Source organism: Oryx dammah, unplaced genomic scaffold (genome assembly GCF_014754425.2).
Source record: "Oryx dammah isolate SB20612 unplaced genomic scaffold, SCBI_Odam_1.1 HiC_scaffold_15, whole genome shotgun sequence".
Lineage (NCBI taxonomy): Eukaryota > Metazoa > Chordata > Mammalia > Artiodactyla > Bovidae > Oryx > Oryx dammah.
Window position 1 is genome coordinate 44,575,150 of NW_024070199.1, and position 19,492 is coordinate 44,594,641.

Sequence of the window (19,492 nt, forward strand, 5' to 3'; positions counted from 1 at the left end):
AGAACAGATTCCCAAAGCACAAAACTTGTCTCGGTTAGTGCATCGCACGTGCGTTGGCTGTTAACTGCTAATATCTGCAACTTAAAAGATGCTTTTCTCTCGGAAGGAAACAAATGTTTACACTGCTCTGATAAAATTAAATGCCCGTAAGTACCAGGTGTCCAGTGGCAGCCAAGGAAACGTGCCGGTCTGTTTCCAGCGAGTATGAAGCCACAACCCCATTCATTCCTAAAATCGCTTGTCCCTTAAGAAATGTAAGGTGATGGGAAGACTTTAGGGGGGACTTCATCCAATGTCCCCCAGATTAGGAGCTTCTTAGAAGGAGTAGGGTTATACTTCACGGTATGGAGCCTGCGGTCCTAGAAAAGCAAAACCACCAAACCTTCGCTGGAAGGAAACAAATTTTCATCCTGAAATACAGTCAGGATACAGAGCTATTTTTCATTTAGTTTTTCATCAGAAGAACTTCTTTTCCTTCCCGGAAGGGCTAAGAGATTTACTTTCTGGAATTGGGGCTGAACCCGAACAAACTGATGATGTCGGTCATTGCTTCTCTCAGGTTCTTCCCGAAGCGATGCGAATCCTTCCATTTAAAAATAAACAGACAAAAAAGAAGCAGATTACAACGTGGGACTGTTCACATTTCAAGCCTTTTCACTTGTAATCTGATTCAAAGAACTACCATTCTTTTTTGCTAGTTCTCTTAAGCTTTGACTCAGTGAATCATTAAGTTACAGAGTCTGGTGAGATGTTAAGGGTTCATAAAGATAACAGCTTACGTGTTTGTGTGGCTGTGTTTGTTTTTTTTTCCCACGTTAAGTTATTATTACGAGATACTGACTATAGTTCCCTGTGCTATACAGTATGACCTTGTTTACCTATTTTATATATGGTTGTATTTGTTTTGAGATCTAAGGTGTCTTATTTAAAAAAAAAAAAACAACTTATTAAGGGTACTTTGAACAGTTCTTATCTTATTCTTGTCATATAACATTACACAGAGCAAATATAAGTTCTATGCCTCTGCTAATTGTCACACACCTTTTGAAGTCTTCATTAGCTTCCATACCTATCTTTCATAGTGAAACAGCCTTAATAGTTATTTTTTAAATGTAATTCTTATTTTATATTGGAGTACAATTGATTTATAATATTGTGTTAATTTCAGGTGTACAGCAAAGTGATTCATTTATACATATACATATATATCCATTCTTTTTCAGATTCTTTTCTATATAGGTTATTATAAAGTACTGAGTAGAGTTCCCTGTGCTACGCAGTAGGTCCTGTTGACTACCCATTTTATATATATAATAGTGTGTATCTGTTAATCCCAAACTCCTAATTTATCCCTCCCCACTCCCTTTCCCCTTTGGTAACCATAAATTTGCTTTCTATGTCTGTGAGTCTGTTTTATAAATAAGTTCATCTGTATCATTTTATTTCTACATATAACCGATAACCATATGGTATTTGCCTTTCTCTGACTTACTTCATCTAGTATAGTGATCTCTAGGCCCATGCGTGTTGCTGCAAATGGCATTATTTCATTCTTTTTATGGTTGAGTAATATTCTAGTGTATGTATGTGTGTGTGTGTGTGTGTATATCACCTCTTTATCCATTTATCAGTTGATAAACATTCAGGTTGCTTCCATGTCTTGGCTACTATAAACAGTGTTGCTGTGAGCACTGGGATGCCTGTTATCTTTTTTCCCTAATGCCAATGCATTACATAAGACACAATAAGCGAGTGAATTCCAAATGTCTCTGTTAAAGGTGAACCCGGCGCTGACTGCCAGGCGACGTACGATGTGGGAAGGTGAGAATATAAATCAAGATTAAATGTGCCGTGCTAGGAAGGAGGTCACGGGCTCCACTCAGAGATCACCGCAGACCGCTGCTGCACTGTGTGTGAATTACTTGGCTCATGCACACAGATCTTAAGTCTGTGCTTCAGTGTTTCGTGCCTGCTAAGTCACTTCGGTCGTGTCCGACTCTGCGATCCCACAGACTGTAGCCCGCCAGGCTTCTCTGTCCATGGGGTTCTCCAGGCAAGAACACTGGAGTGGGTTGCCATTTCCTCCTCCAGGGGATCTTCCCGACCCAGAGATCTAACCAACGTCTCTTACATCTCCTGCATCGGCTGGCGGCTTCCTTACCACTAGCGCCACTGGTAGGAAGCCAACCATTCAATGTTACAGAGAGTCTAAAAGTTGTAGAAGCACTCCAGCTTAGTAAGATTTGAAACCACGGCCAGCAGCAAAGATGAAGACTTTCAACCAAATAAGATGGATCCCTTTAAAACTATTAAAATCCTTGTTTTGAAAACATCCCAACCAAGGAAGAATGTATAACTGAATTGAAATTTTCTGTCAAATCAGGGATGTGCCCCCCACCCACTCCCTTCAAAAGAAAATAGTACAAATACTCCATCCTGGGAAGGGGGGACTCTTGTACTTACTGTCTCAGGACAGGAGAACTTGGAGGATATATGGAAATTGATGAGGTCCTCACCGACGAGAATGTACGACACCCCATAGCCGTCATCAGCAACCTATAGCAAAGCACATTCACACTGAACTCGGGGGGAGTTCCTTGGCGGTCCAGTGCTTAGGGCTCTGCACCTTCACTGCAGGGGACATGGGTTTGATCCCTGGTCGGGGAACTAAGATCCCACATACCATGTGGCATGGTGAGTGAATGAATCAACAGAACTGTGGAAATGAGGCCACGGAAAAAGGGGATTTCGGACCTTTAATGAGAATGCCATTCATACTGGCATGAGTAACCAGTAGGAGCTCCTTCAGGGTGGGGTGCTTATAGCTGAGACAGGCCCGTCCTGCCCCGGTGCTTGCTGCTCTGTGAACTCAAACGCCCGGCCACTTACCGGCCCGAAGCCCCCTCCGCTCGAGACGTAGTCTGGATTCCTATCCAAATTGAACAGTTCCACCTGCTGTGGAGGGGTCTGGCTGGTGGATAATCTCCAAGGCTCAGAGAGAACCTGGGGAGTTAAACAAGGCGACGTTCTAATGACACTTCCCAGCTCCACCCTCTTCTGTCCCCAAGGAGCCCAGGAGCTGAGGAAAGGCTTGCTTGGTGTTTGGCCTATTTCAGACCCCAGAAGGCTATGTCCCTGGGGGCCTTGCTGGCTCTTGGGCCAGGGCTTCTTCGGAGAGGGATGGAGCAGCTGAGGGCCCCTGGACTAGAGAGGCAAACGCTGGCTGACGGGGTCTTGGACAGAAAAGGCGGCTGATGCACGGAGTAAGATTTGGAATGGAGCAGCTGTGTGCTGCAGCACGCTGACACCAGCTCTCCTAAGCTGAGGGTCAAACTTCCAGGAATTTTCCAAGGTGCCTGTTAAACACAGCCGCTGTTAAAAAGTTATATTTTATAAACATAAAAGCAACTATATTAAAAATGAAAGAAGTAAATACTCAGAGCTCAGGACTTCCCTGGCTGTGCAATGGTTACGACCCTGGGCTCCCACTGCAGGAAGCACAGGTTTCAATTCCTGGTCAGAGCACTAGATCCCACATGCTCTGCAGGGTGGTCAAAACAAAACAAAACAAAAAAAACAACCCACCTCAGAGCTCATCAGTTCAGTTCAGTCGCTCAGTCGTGTCCGACTCTTTGCGACTCCATGAATAGCAGCACGCCAGACCTTCCTGTCCACCAGCTCCAGAGCTTACTCAAACTCATGTCCGTTGAGTTGGTGATGCCATCCAACCATCTCATCGTCTGTCATCCCCTTCTCCTCCTGCCTTCAATCATTCCCAGCATCAGGGTCTTTTCAAATGAGTCAGTTCTTTGCATCAGGTGGCCAAAGTACTGGAGTTTCAGCTTTAGCATCAGTCTTTCAGAGCTCATCACTTAATAGTTATTTTAGTACAAGCATGGTTTTTCCAGTAGTCATGTACAGATGTGAGAGTTAGACCATAAAGAAGACTTTGCACTGAAGAATTGATGCTTTTGAACTGTGGTGTTGGAAAAGACTCTTGAGAGTCCCCGGGACTGCAAGGAGATTAAACCAGTCAATCCTAAAGGAAATCAACACTGAATATTCATTGGAAGGACTGATGCTGAAGCTCCAATACTTTGGCCACCTAGTGTGAAAAGCTGACTCAAATCAGTGAAGGAGACCCTGATGCTGGGAAAAATTGAGGGCAGGAGGAGAAGGGGGCAACAGAGGATGAGATGGTTGGATGGCATCACCGACTCAACGGACATGAGTTTGAGCAAACTCTGGGAGACAGTGGAGGACAGAGGAGCCTGGTGTGCTGCAGTCCATGGGGTTGCAAGGAGTCTGACGTGACTTGGCGACTAAACAATGGCATCACTGGGGTTAAAGAAATGTGGCTCAGATTTTCCAGCGTGAGGACCGCTGAGCCCTGGAACCCATCTGTCAGACCAGTTCTGGCTGGCAAAGCTGTACTAAGTTTTACTAAGTTTTGTCCTAAGATTGACTAAGTTTGGTTTAGCCAAGAAAGCCAAGTGGGCCTCACCTCCTTCAGGAAAGGGGAGTCGACCGCGAGGTACTTGGAGACCACGTAGAGGCAGAAGAGGTGGCGGTCGATCCCTGCGCCGGTCATTGCCAGGCGGTACAGAAGCTGATGCTTCTCAGACGCGATCTTGAACAATTTGAGCTTCTGTTCAACCTGAAATAACAGGACAGTTTCAAGTCGTGCAGCATGGTCTAAGCTCCAAGATGACGGTCACGGGCCCTTCTCCCCAGCGGTCCAACAGGGTGCTGAGACAGCAGGTCACTGGTGGGGCGGGCAGGGGGTCTGGGCGGTCTTTGGGTGGTTTCCAAGGCAACCTGACCAGAAACGCCACTGGCTGGCTGCCCCTGCCCCAGATTCCTGCTGCGAGGCTGTGGGAGGGACAGGTGGTCGGAGAGGCAGTTTGGGGATCCTGTGTGCTGCCCACTGGGCATCATTTCAGCTTTCACACAAATGAGGCCACTAAGTAGGTAGGAAAGCACCAGCCTCCGTGTCTCATCGTGTGGAATGAAGCCCCTTCCTCTCAGGGGGCTGTGACATTCCCGCGGGCCCTTAAGTAACCCTCCAGCATGGTCTGTCAGCTCAGCTAAACAGCGCTTCTGGGGCCTACAAGTCAGACCCGAAAGGCCGCTCCAGGTTCTTTAGGACCTTGTTGGTCAATCTCAGAACGAGGAGACACAAGCCCTTCCATGGACGTGGAGGCGCGTCCACTCCAGACCCAGCCCTCAGGCTGTTCTGAAGGCAGCCAGTGACATATCAGAGCCATCTGTGATGAGACTTGCCAAGTTCCTCCCCTTGGAACCGACAGCCTGTCCAGGAAGGAGCTCCCCAGAGGGGAGCAAAACCCCGGGCCACGTCCCCTCGGGGGTCAGCAGACCCGGACAGTATTGGCCTCAGCCCCTCACTGGGTGTGTGGTCAGCAGTTTGCCGGATTCAGCTAAGTCTCTGTTCCTTTATCTATCAAAAATGAACTGATAATGCTTCACGAGCCACCACTAGGACTGTCAAAGGCAGTGCACAGAAAACCTAGGGCCCCAAGCCTGCTCGGGGGGGTGCTTCAGTGTGGGCAGTGGGCTTCAGGAACCCCGGGCAGAAGGTGTCTGTGTGAGACTTCCGTGGTGGTCTAGTGGTTGAGAATCCACGCTCCTAATGCAGGAGTTGTGGGTTCGATCCCTGGTCAGAGAACTAAGATCTCACGTGCCGTATGTGTCAACAACAAACAGTAATAATAATAACAATAATAAAATAAGAAGGCGTCCATGGATGGTCACCATTTTCTCAGCCAGACACCAACTACCAGCACTGTCCTGCCTCACCTCCCTCCCATTCCTGTATTCACCGGCTGTGCACCGCTCTGATTTAAAGACTCTGAGAGGGCCCTCCCTGGGGGTCCAGCGGCTATGAGTTTCCCATGCAGGGAGCCCAGGTTTGATCCCTGGTCTGGGAAGCAGATCCCACATGCCGCAACTAAAGATCTCACATGACTCAACTAAGACCTGGTGCAGCCAAATAATAACAAATAAATAAATATTAAAAGACTCCTATGAAGTATAACCCCACTTGTAGAAGTTACAGAATAACAGGATGGATGCAAACACGAACCTTTACGGTTGCCTTTTAATACTCTGTACTCCCGAGATGGGTGGAGGGAAGGAAGGAGATGCTGGACGCGGACTTGCTAGAGAAGTATGCATGGGATTTAATCAGGGAAGCCTGCATGTCAACCTCGGGTGTTGTCCTCTGAACAGCAGAGACGGCCCCTCGGGGGGCTGTTCTCCTGCTGGCCGGGCAGGACCTACCGTCTGTGTGGGGTCCATCATGGCCAGCACGAAGTTGCACGACTCGGTGGTACAAGAACGCACGGTCTCTGTTCTGCCCTCTCGGAAGAGCCGGGTCATGGAGGCCTCGTAGGTGAGGGAAAATTTACCCATGTCCTGGGAAAGGAAAAATATTTTAACACAAGGCTGGGCGTGTTGACAAAGACATGAGGGGAACGGTTCAAGTCAGCTGGGAAAAGCAGACGTCATCATCAGAGGCAGTTTTTAGTCACTGTCAGTTTTCACACGGGCTTATGCAGCAGGCAGGTGGAAACGTCACTAGCTTGAAAGGGGCGGGAGGGTCCAGGTTTCCGTGTCCAGATGCAACTGGTACCATGACCCGGCGTCCGGATCTCACACCTCTGCCCGAGTGCAGACGTAGTTTTAGGAAGAATACGGTACAGGACCGGGAACTCCATGCAGGGGCTGGGAATTACTTAACTCCAGGTCAGGAAGGTCCTCCTCCGAGGGGTCGGGAAGCAGGTGGGTGGCCAGTGCCTACCGCACAGAGAGCCCCCCACCCCCGCCGTTAGACAAGAGGGAGAGAAAGCAGGAGGGTACGGCTGTAGGGGGCTGGCAGTCGCTGAGGGGAGCAGACAGGGGTTTTTTTAGAACATTCACTTTCTTGGTGAAATAAGGAAGTTCACCTCCTAAGAGAGAGAGGATGGAGGGGAGGTGCTGGGAGTCAGCAAAGGGGTGTGAAACAGGCTCTGGGGGTGTAGAGAGTGGGTGGTCTGGGACCACCGAGGTCGGCTCATGAGTTAAGAAAGACGAGCTGTGGTTTGGGGGGGTTTTCTCGGGCTGTGTCGGCTTCTCAGTGCAGCATCAAAGCAGGCAGACACTGGACTGACCCGGGGGTGTGTCTGCTGTGCTTGGGGCTCTAGGGCAGAGGTCGGGGTGATAGCGACAGGCTGCGGAATCTAAGCCCGAGAGGCAAACAGGGAGGTGAGATAGAGGGGTAGAGGGCAGGGCAGGATGGAGACTTCGATGAGGAATGCTGGTGTCAGGGGCCAGAGAGGAGACGGGATGACGGGAACAGCTGGGGGTGATGTGCGGATGGTTCCGCAAGGGCCCGAGACAGAGGCGGCCAGGGATGACGGCCAGGGATGACGAGGACAGGCACAGGTCCGCAGGAGCTCGGGGCGGCCCACCCACCTGTGCTGCGGGCGGAAACCACCTGCAAACCCCAGCTTGAAGACGACCAGGTTCCCCATGGGGACGGGAAAGTGCTGGGCAGCAGACTGTGGGCCCAGGTTATTTCTGACCAGACGATGTCCCTCTGGGCCTTTGGGTCCTGGTGGCCCCAGGGTGGCAGGGGACCCCTGAAATAGGCCAATACTGCTCATTCAGGAGCTGGCAAGGCTGAACTTCCGGTGTGCAGTCCAGACCTGTGAGCAACCTGGCTGTATAGGCTCCTTACCCACAAGGCCGGTTGGCTGACTTAACACCGGCTGTCCCTACCACCCTCTGTGGTCAGGAAGGAAGCCAGCTGGCCATAGGTTCTGAGCGCCATCCCAGCCTCTGGTGGGCACCCCCAGCACCCAGCACAAAGACCTGCCAGCTCATAATCTACTCATCCTTTAACACACTGGCTATTACATTTCCCTTGGATGGGGTCTGAGAGGTTCTAACCCCTCATCTGGCCTACAGAGCCGAACTAAGGTCATTTTACCAAATATGCCTTTCAGAGAATTCCCTATAGGAGGGGAGCTTACTATGGGGGGCTTTCCCAGGGTCTTATCATAAAGCACTGGGGAGCCCGGAAGGAAGGAGGGGATGAGGAAAAGCATAAACGTGCTATTTTAGTCATTTAATACAGGTTAACTTGGGGTAGATGATGCAACGATTTATTTGAAGTCAACTTTCCAATATCAAACTTTAACCGTGTAAGTGGTCAGTGCAATCATGCATTACACCCACAATTTTTTAACAACCATCTAAAAACCTCATGGCCGATGCACTGAATATTAGTGTACTCAGACCCCAAGCCGGGTTATGGCTACACCCACTTAACCTGCTACAACCAGCCACCACCTCACCATCAGGAGAGCGGCCATCGCCCAAACATCTCCAGTGTCTAACCAGCAGGATCAAAAGACAAAGTCTATAAAGATATTAACACATATGGTGTGAGAACACAAACCTTTTGCACACTTGGATTGCTGCTCTGGAGCTAACTGTTGGGGTTGGTGGCATTTGGGGGGAACTTTCACCTCCGTTTTCCAAGTGAGAAATAAATACAACCCCAAAACAGGAAGCCAATAGCTATAGCCTAGAATTATGACTACGGCCTAAGGTCTTCATTAAATCAATTGCTCAACATGTATTTACTGATGCCTCTTCCACAGTGGCTATCATGCTCCTGGCACTGGGATGCGGTGGCAAAGAAGACAGATCACATCCCTGCCCGCCTCCAACATTCTAGTGGGAGAGAGGAAGGATAAACACACACCTGACGTCACGAGTGACAGGTGCAACGCACAGAAATAACGCACGGTCGGGGAAGAGTGTGATCGGGAGGAGGGTTATTTATTTGTTTTTAATTTTTTTTTAGTTTTTGGCTGTGCTGCACAGAATGTGGGATCTTACTTCCCAGACCAGGGCTCAAACCCGAGCCCCTTGAATTGGAAGTACAGTCTTAATCACTGCATCACCAGGGAAATCCCAGTAGGGCTCTTTTAAATAGGAGATCTAAGCAACCCCACCTTGATCTGGGAGGTAGCGAGGACTTCCCTGGCAGTCCAGAAGTTAAGACTCAGTGCTTCCAATGCAGGGCATGCGGGTTCTATCCCTGGTCAGAGAACTAAGATCTCATATGATGCAATGCCAAAAACACTATTTTAAAAAATCTGGGAGTTATTAATTGCCAGTGCAGAGCAAGTGCAAAGGTCCTGTGGTAGAAATGAGCCCAGCCAATTCAAAAGCAGCAAAAGGAGGGAACAGGCCCGGAGCAGCACCAGAGATCAGTATAAGGACCAGATCAAGGGTGACTAATCATGGGGATGTGTGAACTTGGGTGGAAAATATGCATAATTTTTTAATTTCACAAAGTGAATTAAACCACAAAGGGAAATACAGCATTGAGAAGCACAGGCAACAAATCTCAGGAGTTATGAGCAGTGCATGTGATGCTGAATAGAAAAAAAATCAGAGCTCTTTTCACATCAAATTATGGTGGCTCAGTAGTAAAGAATCTGCCTGCACTGTGGCAGACCTGGGTTTGATCCTGCGTTGGGAAGATATCCTGGAGGAGGGCATGGCAACCCACTCCAGTTTCTTGCCTGGAGAATCCCCATGGAAGAGGAGCCCAGAGGGCTACAGTCCACAGGGTCACAAGGAGTCAGACACGACTGAGCGACTAAGCACACAGCATGTGGTTATTGCAGATACCCAAAAATAGCATCTAAGTTCATCACTGCTTCAAAGTCCAAGGCACTTATCAGACCTGCTGCCTGAAAGTCAGTGCAAGAACAACTACATCTAGGCCTTCCCTGGTGGCTCCGTGGTAAAGAATCCACCTGCCAATGCAGGGGACATGGGTTTGATCCCTGATCCAGGAAGATCCCACGAGCCGCGGAGCAACTAAGCCCGTGCATCACAACTACTGAGCCTGTGCTCTGGAGCTTGGGAACCACAACTACTGCACCCACGTGCCACACCTACCGAAGCCCCCATGCCCCAGAGGCCGTGCTACACAACAAGAGAAGCCAGCGCAATAAGAAGCCCGCGGACCGCAACTAGAGCTTGGCCCCTGCTCGCCACAGCTAGAGAAAAGCCCAAGGAGCAAAGAAGGCTCAGCACGGCCAAAAATAATAAAAGAAATAAAACTGTATCTAAAAAAAAGAATCACATCTACCACAAAAGGATGCTTACTATTTTGACACCTGCATGTTAATTAACTGATTACTTTTGTAACCCTGTGTATTTCATTTTATGCTTTCTAAACATTATTTGGAGAAGGGATCCCCAAGGCTTTCTCCAACTGCCCAAGGGGTCCCGGGGACAAAGAAGGTTAGGTGGCTGGAGCAAAAACCCCTCCGCAGGGCCACCCCAAACATCTGGATTTGTGCAGGAGCCCCCATGAGGCCCTCCAGCCCAGAGCTGGGCAGAGATGGGTCTGACCGTGAGTGCCACAGCGAAGTCTGTTCCTAACAGAGCTAGTCTTCCAACAGGGGTGCAGGAAAGAACTTTTGAATGGAGGAGTCTGCTTTAAACTATTAATACACTTCGGTCAATCATTTTTAATAGACTCAGTGCCACACGATGAATCGGTAGAGGGGTGGGGGGGGGCAAGAATGAAATTCTAGCTGTTTCTAGCCAGAGCACAAAGAATAAATATAACTGCTTGGGTTATTAACACAAATAATCAGTGTCAAATAAACTGTTACGTGATTCCACGGAATTATTCTGGTACCAAAACTATACTGTGTTAATCACTATAAGCTTCTGATTTCTATATTTTCAGCTTTGAAAGAGCGAGTCTCCACCTCACCCTGCCCCATCTCCATAACCTTTCCTTTTCAAAATATTACCAGTTATTCTCAAACGTCAGCCCTCCACTTGAACTTGGAAGGTAAACCAGCCCAGCCCTTCTCCTAAAGTCTTCTGTGGACCTCTGACGATGTTCACGGTGCATGTGTGAACCGGGGACATTCATCTCGAAGGTGCTGAGCCTTTCTGTCCAAAATCACAGCCTTCCCTCCCTCTCCGAGGGTCCATTCCTTCTCCCAGGCTCAGGACCTTTTCCCCAAAGGTCCTGACTGCTTTATAAATAGAGGCTTGGGGAATCCCAGGGTTTTGCTTCTAGTTTGTATCACATTTTCCTACCATGTTTGCTGCTTGACTATCACAGCTCTAAGACAAAGATGCTTGTCTTTGTATAATTCTGCACCAGACCTCCTTACTGAGCATGCTTCCTAACCATAGAAGCTTTCCCACCCACTCCATCTTCTGAGCAGATGTGTGACTATTTCTTCTGCCCAGTGATCCTGTCAGCTGCACTCTTGCCCTTTAATGCAAAGACATTCAAGAACAGCCCTGGAGGTCGTTTCGTCCTTCCTGCTTTAATGGGGCTGCCTCCACACTCCACTTTTGCGGAAGACCCTGGCTGCCGGCACACAATGTGATTTACTGTGTTAAGGAGATAGCCCCTATGCTACGAGTTACTGAGTAGGGATGCTCCCTTATGAATGCCTTGTCAGCATCTGTCAAAATGACTGGCTTCTTCTCTGAGCTAGTAACATGATTACGTCTATTACTGGATTTACTAATACCAAACCATCCTCCTGCTGCTGGCGTTAGCTGCTGCTGGCTGCTGTATATTCCCTACACTGGTTGATGCTATTTGCTATCACTTTATTTAGATTTTTTTGCATTTGCATTTGTGAGCAAAACTGGTCCGTGGCTGTCTTTTTTCGTGCATCCATCAGCTGTATTAGAGTCGATTTGAAGTACAGTTGTGGCCCATCGGTTGTCATTGTTCGGGTACTAACACCGCCTCTTGTGCTGTTCTGCATCTGTTTATCTTCCTGACCTGAATTACAGAGGAGTTGAAGCTACAGGCTGCCCCCGGGACCCATGCCTGACTCCAGTAACACCCTGGCAGCTGGTCAGCTCACCTCTTGGAGTGAACCCCAGTGTTCTCAACCGGTAAAGTGGGCCAACGATGGAGACTTGCTAGTGAGGAGGCTGTGAGAGCTGTGTGTGTAGAGCACTGAGGCCAGTGCCTGGCACGAAGCAAACTTCACACAGCAGAACCACTGTCCAGAGATGCTGCCCTGCCCCCGTGGTCAGCCCTCAAGCTTTGAAGACAGAAATTCTCCATTAAAGCCAGGACATATCTTGACCCAATGCCACAAGGACTTCCACGGCCCCGGGAAACCAGGGCCACCCTTTCAGGGTGGAATACTCCCTCCAATGGAAAAGAGTCTCACTGAGGTCCTCCATGCCCCTGGAAACACCACAAGCTTCTGTGCATACAGGGACCCCACCCATCCCAGAATACCTCCCATGGGGCTGGTGTATCCCCTCCTATGGAAGAGGATGTCAAGGGTCAGAGACCCCCCGTTGCCTGCCTTAAGTAGTTCTGCTTTCCCAAACCCTAGGATTGGGAGCTTACACGTCTAATTCCTGCTTGGTGGAACGAGGAGATCTCACTTGCCTTCCACCCCTATGTTCCCCCTCTCCTCCCATGTGAAGCAGGAACCCACTGCCATCCCAGGCACGACTAGCTCCCATGACGGGTCCTCCCCTACTCGCTGGGGGGGCAGCCTTGGGCCCCCAGGATTGCTCAGGACAAAAAGCCCAGCTGGGGTTGGGCGGGGGGTCTCACCTTGTAATGAGCCAGCTGGAGCGAGAGCTGCACGAAGGCGTCCGGGCTGGTTTTACATTTCTTGATCAGCCCTTTACCGAAAGTGCGGAATGGGAAGGAGTGGAAATCCACGTCGTTGGCCAGGAGGTTGGCGCTGCTGAGTGAAGTCTCAATAACCTCCTGACACTTGGGGGAAAGGGAGAAAAGGCTTCACTTAATGGGAGGGGAAGTTCTGACACTAACTGAAGAAAACGCAAGCTGACTTTCAGCACAGCTAACAGACAGACTTGTTGCTTGGAAATACATACATCACATTTACTTCTTGGTTTTTTCCAATCTTTCTAACCTAAGAGTCGCAGTAAGTTGGTAACGTGGCACTGCCCCTCACCCCCCAAACAGCAATGGGGTGGCCCACACAGGAGGAACTCCTGGTCCCACTGGGACCCCCAGAGGGCATTTCAAAGAGTCACAGGTTTTGTTTCATGAGATCCATTCTTGTGATACGCTAGCCATCGAGGGACCAGTTTTAAAAAAGAAATGGACTGGGACCTCCCTGGTGGGGCAGTGGTTAAGACTGTGCTTCCACTGTAGGGGGTGCAGGCTTGATCCCTGGTTGGGGAACTAGGTTCCCACATACCAATCAGCACAGCCAAAGAAAAGGACGTGGACTGTGGGACAGCTGTACAATAGAAGGGAGTCCTCAGCCGTGAAGTCATACAAAGACTCTTAAACGCACGTGACCAAGGGAAAGACGTCAATGAAACAGCTCCACACTATACGAGTCCAGCTATATGACATTCAGGGACAGGCAACGTGATAGAGACGGTGAGATCCGTGCTGTCAGGAGCAAGGCGGGTGAGATGGGGGAGCCGACAGAGGAGAGGTTTTAGGGCGGTGACGCTGCTCTGCGTGTCGTTCTATCTCTGCCCACACCGTGGATGCACAACACCAACCATGACACCAAGCGTGACCCCCAATGTGAGCTACGAACTTTAGTGACACTGATGTGTCAGCGTAGCTGCACTGCCTGTAACACATGGACCAACTGGTAGGGATACTGGCAGTGGGAGTGACAGCGTGTGTGAGGACGGGGAGAGTGTGGGAAACTCGGCACCTTCCACTCAGATTTTGCTACAAACCTAGAAGTGCTCTAAAAACTAAAACCATAAAAAAAATCCTTTTAATAAATGGTACGTGACTTAGTCAGCTAGGACTCTGTCACACACTTCATCAGAAGTCATGCCTCTCTGAGGACCACACACCAGCCACAGGGATGCAGGCTGGACGCAGACGGATGAGACCTTGTAGTATGGATCCAATATTTTCTATGTCAAAAATGACTTAAAAAAAGAAAAAGACTTCCCAGGCCCTGGGAATTCCTGCTTGGCTTTGATTTGGTATTTCCAGCCCTAAAATTCCTTCCCGAAAGGGCTTCCATGGAGTAAATTGCATTGGAGAAGACTCAGATGGACAAAAATGACAAATTAGTGATCTAGCATACTTCAACTCCAAAGGAAATGATTTCACTGTGATGTCTAGCTAAGTTTGAGCTAGGAACTTCACTGACAGTCTTAGCCAAAAGCTTTCAGTGAAAGAACTACTGACTGGGGTTGCCAAGGCAATAGGAGCTGTATACAGCAGCTTTGAGGTCCCAGGAAGAAACACCCAGGTGGACAGGTTTCTGTCTCGGGGGCATTCTGAACTCGCGAGCACTCAGGAAGGACCACTGGAAAATTCGACTGAGAGAGTTTAGACACGTCTCCCATCCGAGGTAACTGACAAGCGTCTGAGGAGTGGGACTTACTTCCTCCGGGAGGTCCCACTGCAGTCGGGTAGGGTATGGAATGTTCGGGTTGGTATCTCCTTTACAGTGTCCATCCTCCGTGTAACCCAGCTGGAAGCTGTCTGTAGCCATGACGTACTGTCAAAAATAAAGACACATCTGTTAAGTCTGAGATCATCACAGGTGTCTGTTACATACAAGTCACCTGACCTCTCAAAACACATCCTTTTCTTTCTAGAAATGCAAGAAAGACTTAACCATAACTACTTGCTTAGGGTCTGCTGAGCACTTGGCATCCTGTGAACATCCACCTAATAAGGTAGTCTGATCTCTACTTCAGGGGCAAGGAAGATGGACCTGGAGCTAGGTCCATCCTCACTGTCCAGGTTCGACAGCGTTTGGACAGGTGAGGAGCACAGCCAGGATTCAAGCTGAGGGTATGATGTGCAGAAAGTACCTCAGAGCCTGCTTCTAGGTCCTGGCTGTGAGCTAGTACCCTCTGGGTGTTACCCTGATGGATACTGACCCTATAAGGTAGTAACTGCTGTTCTCACGCGTATAAATGAGAAGACCACCTCAGCGAGGTGAAGAGTCTGTCCGAATTCGCACTTCTCAGGGAGCCAGGATGTGGGCCCAGGTGTGAACGCTTTCTGTTCACTGGCAGGTAATCTTAAGCCAGTTTATTCAATGGTATTTACTGAGCACCAACTATGAATCAACCCTGAATATTCGCTGGAAGGACTGATGCTGAAACTGAACCTCCAATACTTTGGCCACCTAATTCGAAGAGCCGACTCATTGGAAAAGACCCTGATGCTGGGAAAGATGGAGGGCAGGAAGAGAAGGGGACGACAGAGGATGAGATGGTTGGATGGCATCACCGACTTAACGGACATGAGTTTGAGCAAACTCCAGGAGATGGGGAAGCCTGACATGCCGCAGTCCATGGGGTCGCAAAGAGACGTGACTTAGCGACTGAACAACAACTCTGAGTCAGCAATACTTCTGATCACCAGTGGACAAAGCGGGCAGGAATTTCTGCCTTTCTACAAAAGTTTAAAGATGGCCATGACCAGGCGCTTCCATTCTTAGGTATGGACTCAAAAGAAATGAAAATGCATGTTCACATACAACTTGTACACTGACGTTCACAGAAGCGATGTTTATAGTAGTTAAAAAGCGAAAAGAACCCAAATGTCCATCAAGTTATGAACAGATAAAATATGGTATTATCAAGTGAAGGAATACCATTCAGCCATCAAAAGGAACAAAGACCTAGTGGTTAGGATTCTGGACTTTCACTGCTGTGGGCCAGGTTCAATCTCCAGTTGGGGAACTGAGATCCCAAAAAAAATTTAAAAAAAGGAATGAAGCCCTATAGAACAATACAGATGAATCCTGAAAACATTAGCCAGATACACAAGACCACGTACTGTGTTGATTCCATTTCTATGAAATGGCTAGAATAGGCAGAGACAGAAAGGAGATGAGTGGTTACCAAGGGTTGGGTGGGGCGGGGCTGGGGGAAGGTGATTTCCTTTGGGAGTGATGAGAGTGTCCTGGAATGAGACAGTGGCGATGGAGAGAACAACCACACTGAGCTGTACACTTGAAGAGGTGAGCTATATGCTTTGTGAATTACATCTGAATTTTAAAAAAAAATAAAAATATTTTTTAAAGGTATTTCTGCCCTCAGGGAGCTTACATTCCAGTAGGGGAAGCAAAATGAACAAAAAAAGAGCCCAAGGTCAGATGGTGACACTGTCGGATGGGGAGTGGGGGAGGGCAGCGGCTCAGGGATGGGGAAGTGTAAGGGGGCCCTCGTCTCAGGCCCCTGTGAGCTGAGCCTGTGAAGGGGCCCAGCCTAGCTGTGTCTGCTCTGCATCAGAGCCCCCGAGTCCAACACAAACACCAGAAATACACAGAGAGCCAACAGGACTCAGCTTGGACCAGATTTGTTTTTAATTGGCACAGGTGGCATCTTTATACCAGCCCGTTAACTGGCCCTGGTGTGGGCCTCCATGACAAGATGGTGGGTCAGTTCTCATCCACGTAGGGGGCATCTGGGCTCCTGTCTGACCCCTGGAGTCATGGGCCACCGTGTCCACTGGGCGGTTAACAGTTAAACACCACGGCATCCAACTGGTCACCCTGATGTAAGACTAAATCCTTTTATCCTTATCTTATCCAGAGTACTGAAAAAATACGCCTGGCCTTGTCAGTATCCTGTAGATTTCTCTACTTGGTAAATGTACCTAATGTGATCCAGACTGCCTATGACTCAGGGATTTCTCTTTCACCCAAGTACTGCTCTGATGCTCTTATTACTGGGAAAGTCCTTGGAACAGGGTGTAATAGGCATGGACCATTACGAAGTGCAAAGAGACTTAAAGTGTCTCATTTCAACATTCAGCAGTGGTGAAGCGGGTTTGATCTATAACAGATCTTTAGTTGAAAGGATCTCTCAGCCTTTGTCGGCATCAGCAAAGACAAGAGTGATGAAGAGCCTTTTTGACAACTTGGCTACTTTTATCACGTGTTAATATCTTAGGACCACACCGCTGTCTTACAGACTGGAGCAATTTTTTCTTTCCTTTTTAAAGGTTTCCTGGTCAGGGGAGCTTGGCATGCTGCAGTCCATGGGGTCAAAAAGAGCTGGACACGACTGAGTGACACCAACAACAAGCAGAGGTGAGGACTCCACACTTCCACTGCAGAGGGCTTCCCCAATTGGGGAACTACGATCGCACATTTTACGGCACAGCCAAAAAAATAAATAAATGTAAAATATTAGGTGGAGGGAGAGGATGACAGGCTTTGAGGGGTTTTTCGGTAACTTGGTAATTCTAAGAATTAAGCGAAGTGGTAAAAGGCACTCTGACTACACTTTCATAAACCAAGATTTCAATATCCTTGCTTTTATTTGGCCTAAAACTTGGCAGCTTTCAAAATAACCGCACTTCAGTTCTGCCCTGAAGTCCCTGCATCAGAGCCAAGGCCATCTCATTATTTGGGCCCCTTCAGGATGTGACAATCAATGTTTCCATTTAAGGAATCTCAGCCATAAGTTAACAGTGCCAACACCTGCTGAAAACATTATAACTGGACAGATACTACGAAGTTTAATTCAGTCTGGGGTTTGCTTTTTCAACAGCAGTTTCTACAGTCAAGTTAAACTTTCAGACACTCACCTCCCAAAGGTGACCCATGATGGGCGCATCAGCCCAGGAGTGCTCCGCGTTAATGCCCATCTTGCCGTTTTTAAAGATGATAAACGTGAATGATTTATCAAACCACCTGCACGACACAAAAATATTTATGCAACTGACACGTTTACAAAGACAAAAGCAAATCCAGACAACGTGTTTGTTTTCCTATGGATGGCCTCAACTGACTGTATCCACCTCTCCTATGGTTGGTAGAGGTGAACGACTCTCCACAAGTGATAATCAAAGTACATACAGAAGGGCCTCCCGGGTGGCTCAGCGGTAAAGAATGCTCCTGCCAACGTGGGAGATAAGATACAGGTTCAATCCCTGGTCCGAGAAGGTCCCAGTGTGCCTCGGAGCAAATAAAGCCATGGGCCACAACTATTGACCTGCGCTCTAGAGCCCAGGAACTGCAATGACTGAGGCCTGTGCACCCTCGAGCCTGTGCTCAGCAACAAGAAGCCACCACAGGGACTTCTCTGAAGGTCCAGTGGCTAAGACTCCACACTCCCAATGCAGGGGCCCCGGGTTCGATACTTGGTCAGGGAACTAGATCCCACATGCTGCAACTAAGATTTTGCATGCAGCAACTAAAGATCCCATGTGTTGCAACTAAGAACGAGCGCAGCCAAATAAATAAATACATCTTAAAAAAAGAGAGAGAGAGAAGTCACTCCAGTGAGAAGCCCGAGCACCGCAACTAGCGCTCGCTGCAGCTGGAGAGGAGCCTGCACAGCAACGAAAATCCAGCACAGCCAAAAATAAATAATTTTTTTTAAAAGTTAACAAAAAAAAAGGTACACATAGAACCCTAACTCACTGGTTTCTCCCCTGCTCCCGACACAGAGATAAACATTTGGGTACTGGGGACCAGAAGGAGAACAGGCTGTATTGTTATAACGAGGAAGGGTGCAGAAGACACCAGCAGATGCAGGAAGCCGAAAGGTAGTCCTTGGGTATCTGCTGGGGGTGTGGCTCTGGGACCCACCGGCCGATAAGGAAACCTGAGGCTGCTCCGGCCCCAGAGTCGGCCCTTTGCAGCCACAGGCTCCACAACTGAGGCTCTGAAACACGCTCCCTGATCCGCAGTGGGCTGAACCCTCCCAGACATGGAGGACCAACTGTGCCTGCCCCACCCTTCCCCCAACTCGGCCAACCCTCACCCCCAACCTGATGGGCAGTCAGGACCTCCCTTCACAGGGAAGGGGAAGGAGGCTCCAGGAGGTGGAGCAGGCTCACCCAATTACATAACCAGTGAGCAGAGCCAAAGCTGACACCCAGGTCAGGCCCCAGGCAGCCCCTTCTCACGAGCATCTCCAAAGGGAGGAGGTGGTGCAGAGGGGAAGGATCTGCTGCTTACGCATTTGTATGACAGTTTGGGTGGAAAGAAGAAACTCCCCAGTCGTATTTTCACGGCCCCCTTGCTTCAGTGGACGCTTACGGCTGGGTGTCAGCCACAGGCAATGCTTCTTCCAGGTTTATAGGCGAAGCACTGTGTTTCAGAAGGTAAGCGCGATACCTGTCGAAACACCTGCCGTGCAGCAGGGACTTGGCGTAGCTGTCCATCGACGTTCCCGGGTCCTCCTCCCGGTATCCCTGCTCGGTTTCGTCTAACGTCACGAAGAACGCTGCTTTTTCCACGGCATCCAGAGACTGCTTGTTTTTCCCGTGTCCAAAATAGGCCTGGCGACACCTGGCCCAGGGGACCCTGCGGTGAGGATTAAATTCCATGAGACCTGCAGCACTTTGGTGACATCTCCTTCGAGGCACGTGTGAAAGGACAACATTTTTCAGTTCTCAGTGTTTTAGGGGTTTAAGGAAAACTAGGCATTAAAGACTTTCTCCATCTGCAACCACTGCCTGCCTGCCTGC

General features: G+C 49.0%; 1 protein-coding gene across 4 annotated transcripts in view; it reads right to left on the reverse strand.

Annotated features, from left to right (window-relative positions):
• Positions 1-387: 387 nt before the first annotated feature.
• CPT1A (carnitine palmitoyltransferase 1A) overlaps positions 388-19,492 on the reverse strand; it is a 57,218-nt gene continuing 38,113 nt past the window's right edge. For 3 of the 4 annotated variants that reach the window (XM_040255261.1, XM_040255262.1, XM_040255263.1), the window contains exons 11-19: positions 19,140-19,328; positions 17,603-17,708; positions 14,433-14,549; positions 12,650-12,814; positions 6,301-6,435; positions 4,505-4,657; positions 2,890-3,003; positions 2,464-2,556; positions 388-583 (exon numbers count right to left, since the gene is read on the reverse strand). In XM_040255261.1, coding sequence (XP_040111195.1) covers positions 497-583; positions 2,464-2,556; positions 2,890-3,003; positions 4,505-4,657; positions 6,301-6,435; positions 12,650-12,814; positions 14,433-14,549; positions 17,603-17,708; positions 19,140-19,328 — 1,159 coding nt within the window. In that variant the 3' untranslated portion in view covers positions 388-496. Of the gene's footprint in view, positions 584-2,463; positions 2,557-2,889; positions 3,004-3,585; positions 4,014-4,504; positions 4,658-6,300; positions 6,436-12,649; positions 12,815-14,432; positions 14,550-17,602; positions 17,709-19,139; positions 19,329-19,492 lie in introns of all 4 variants that reach the window. The other variant, XR_005723592.1, reaches the window with a different exon arrangement.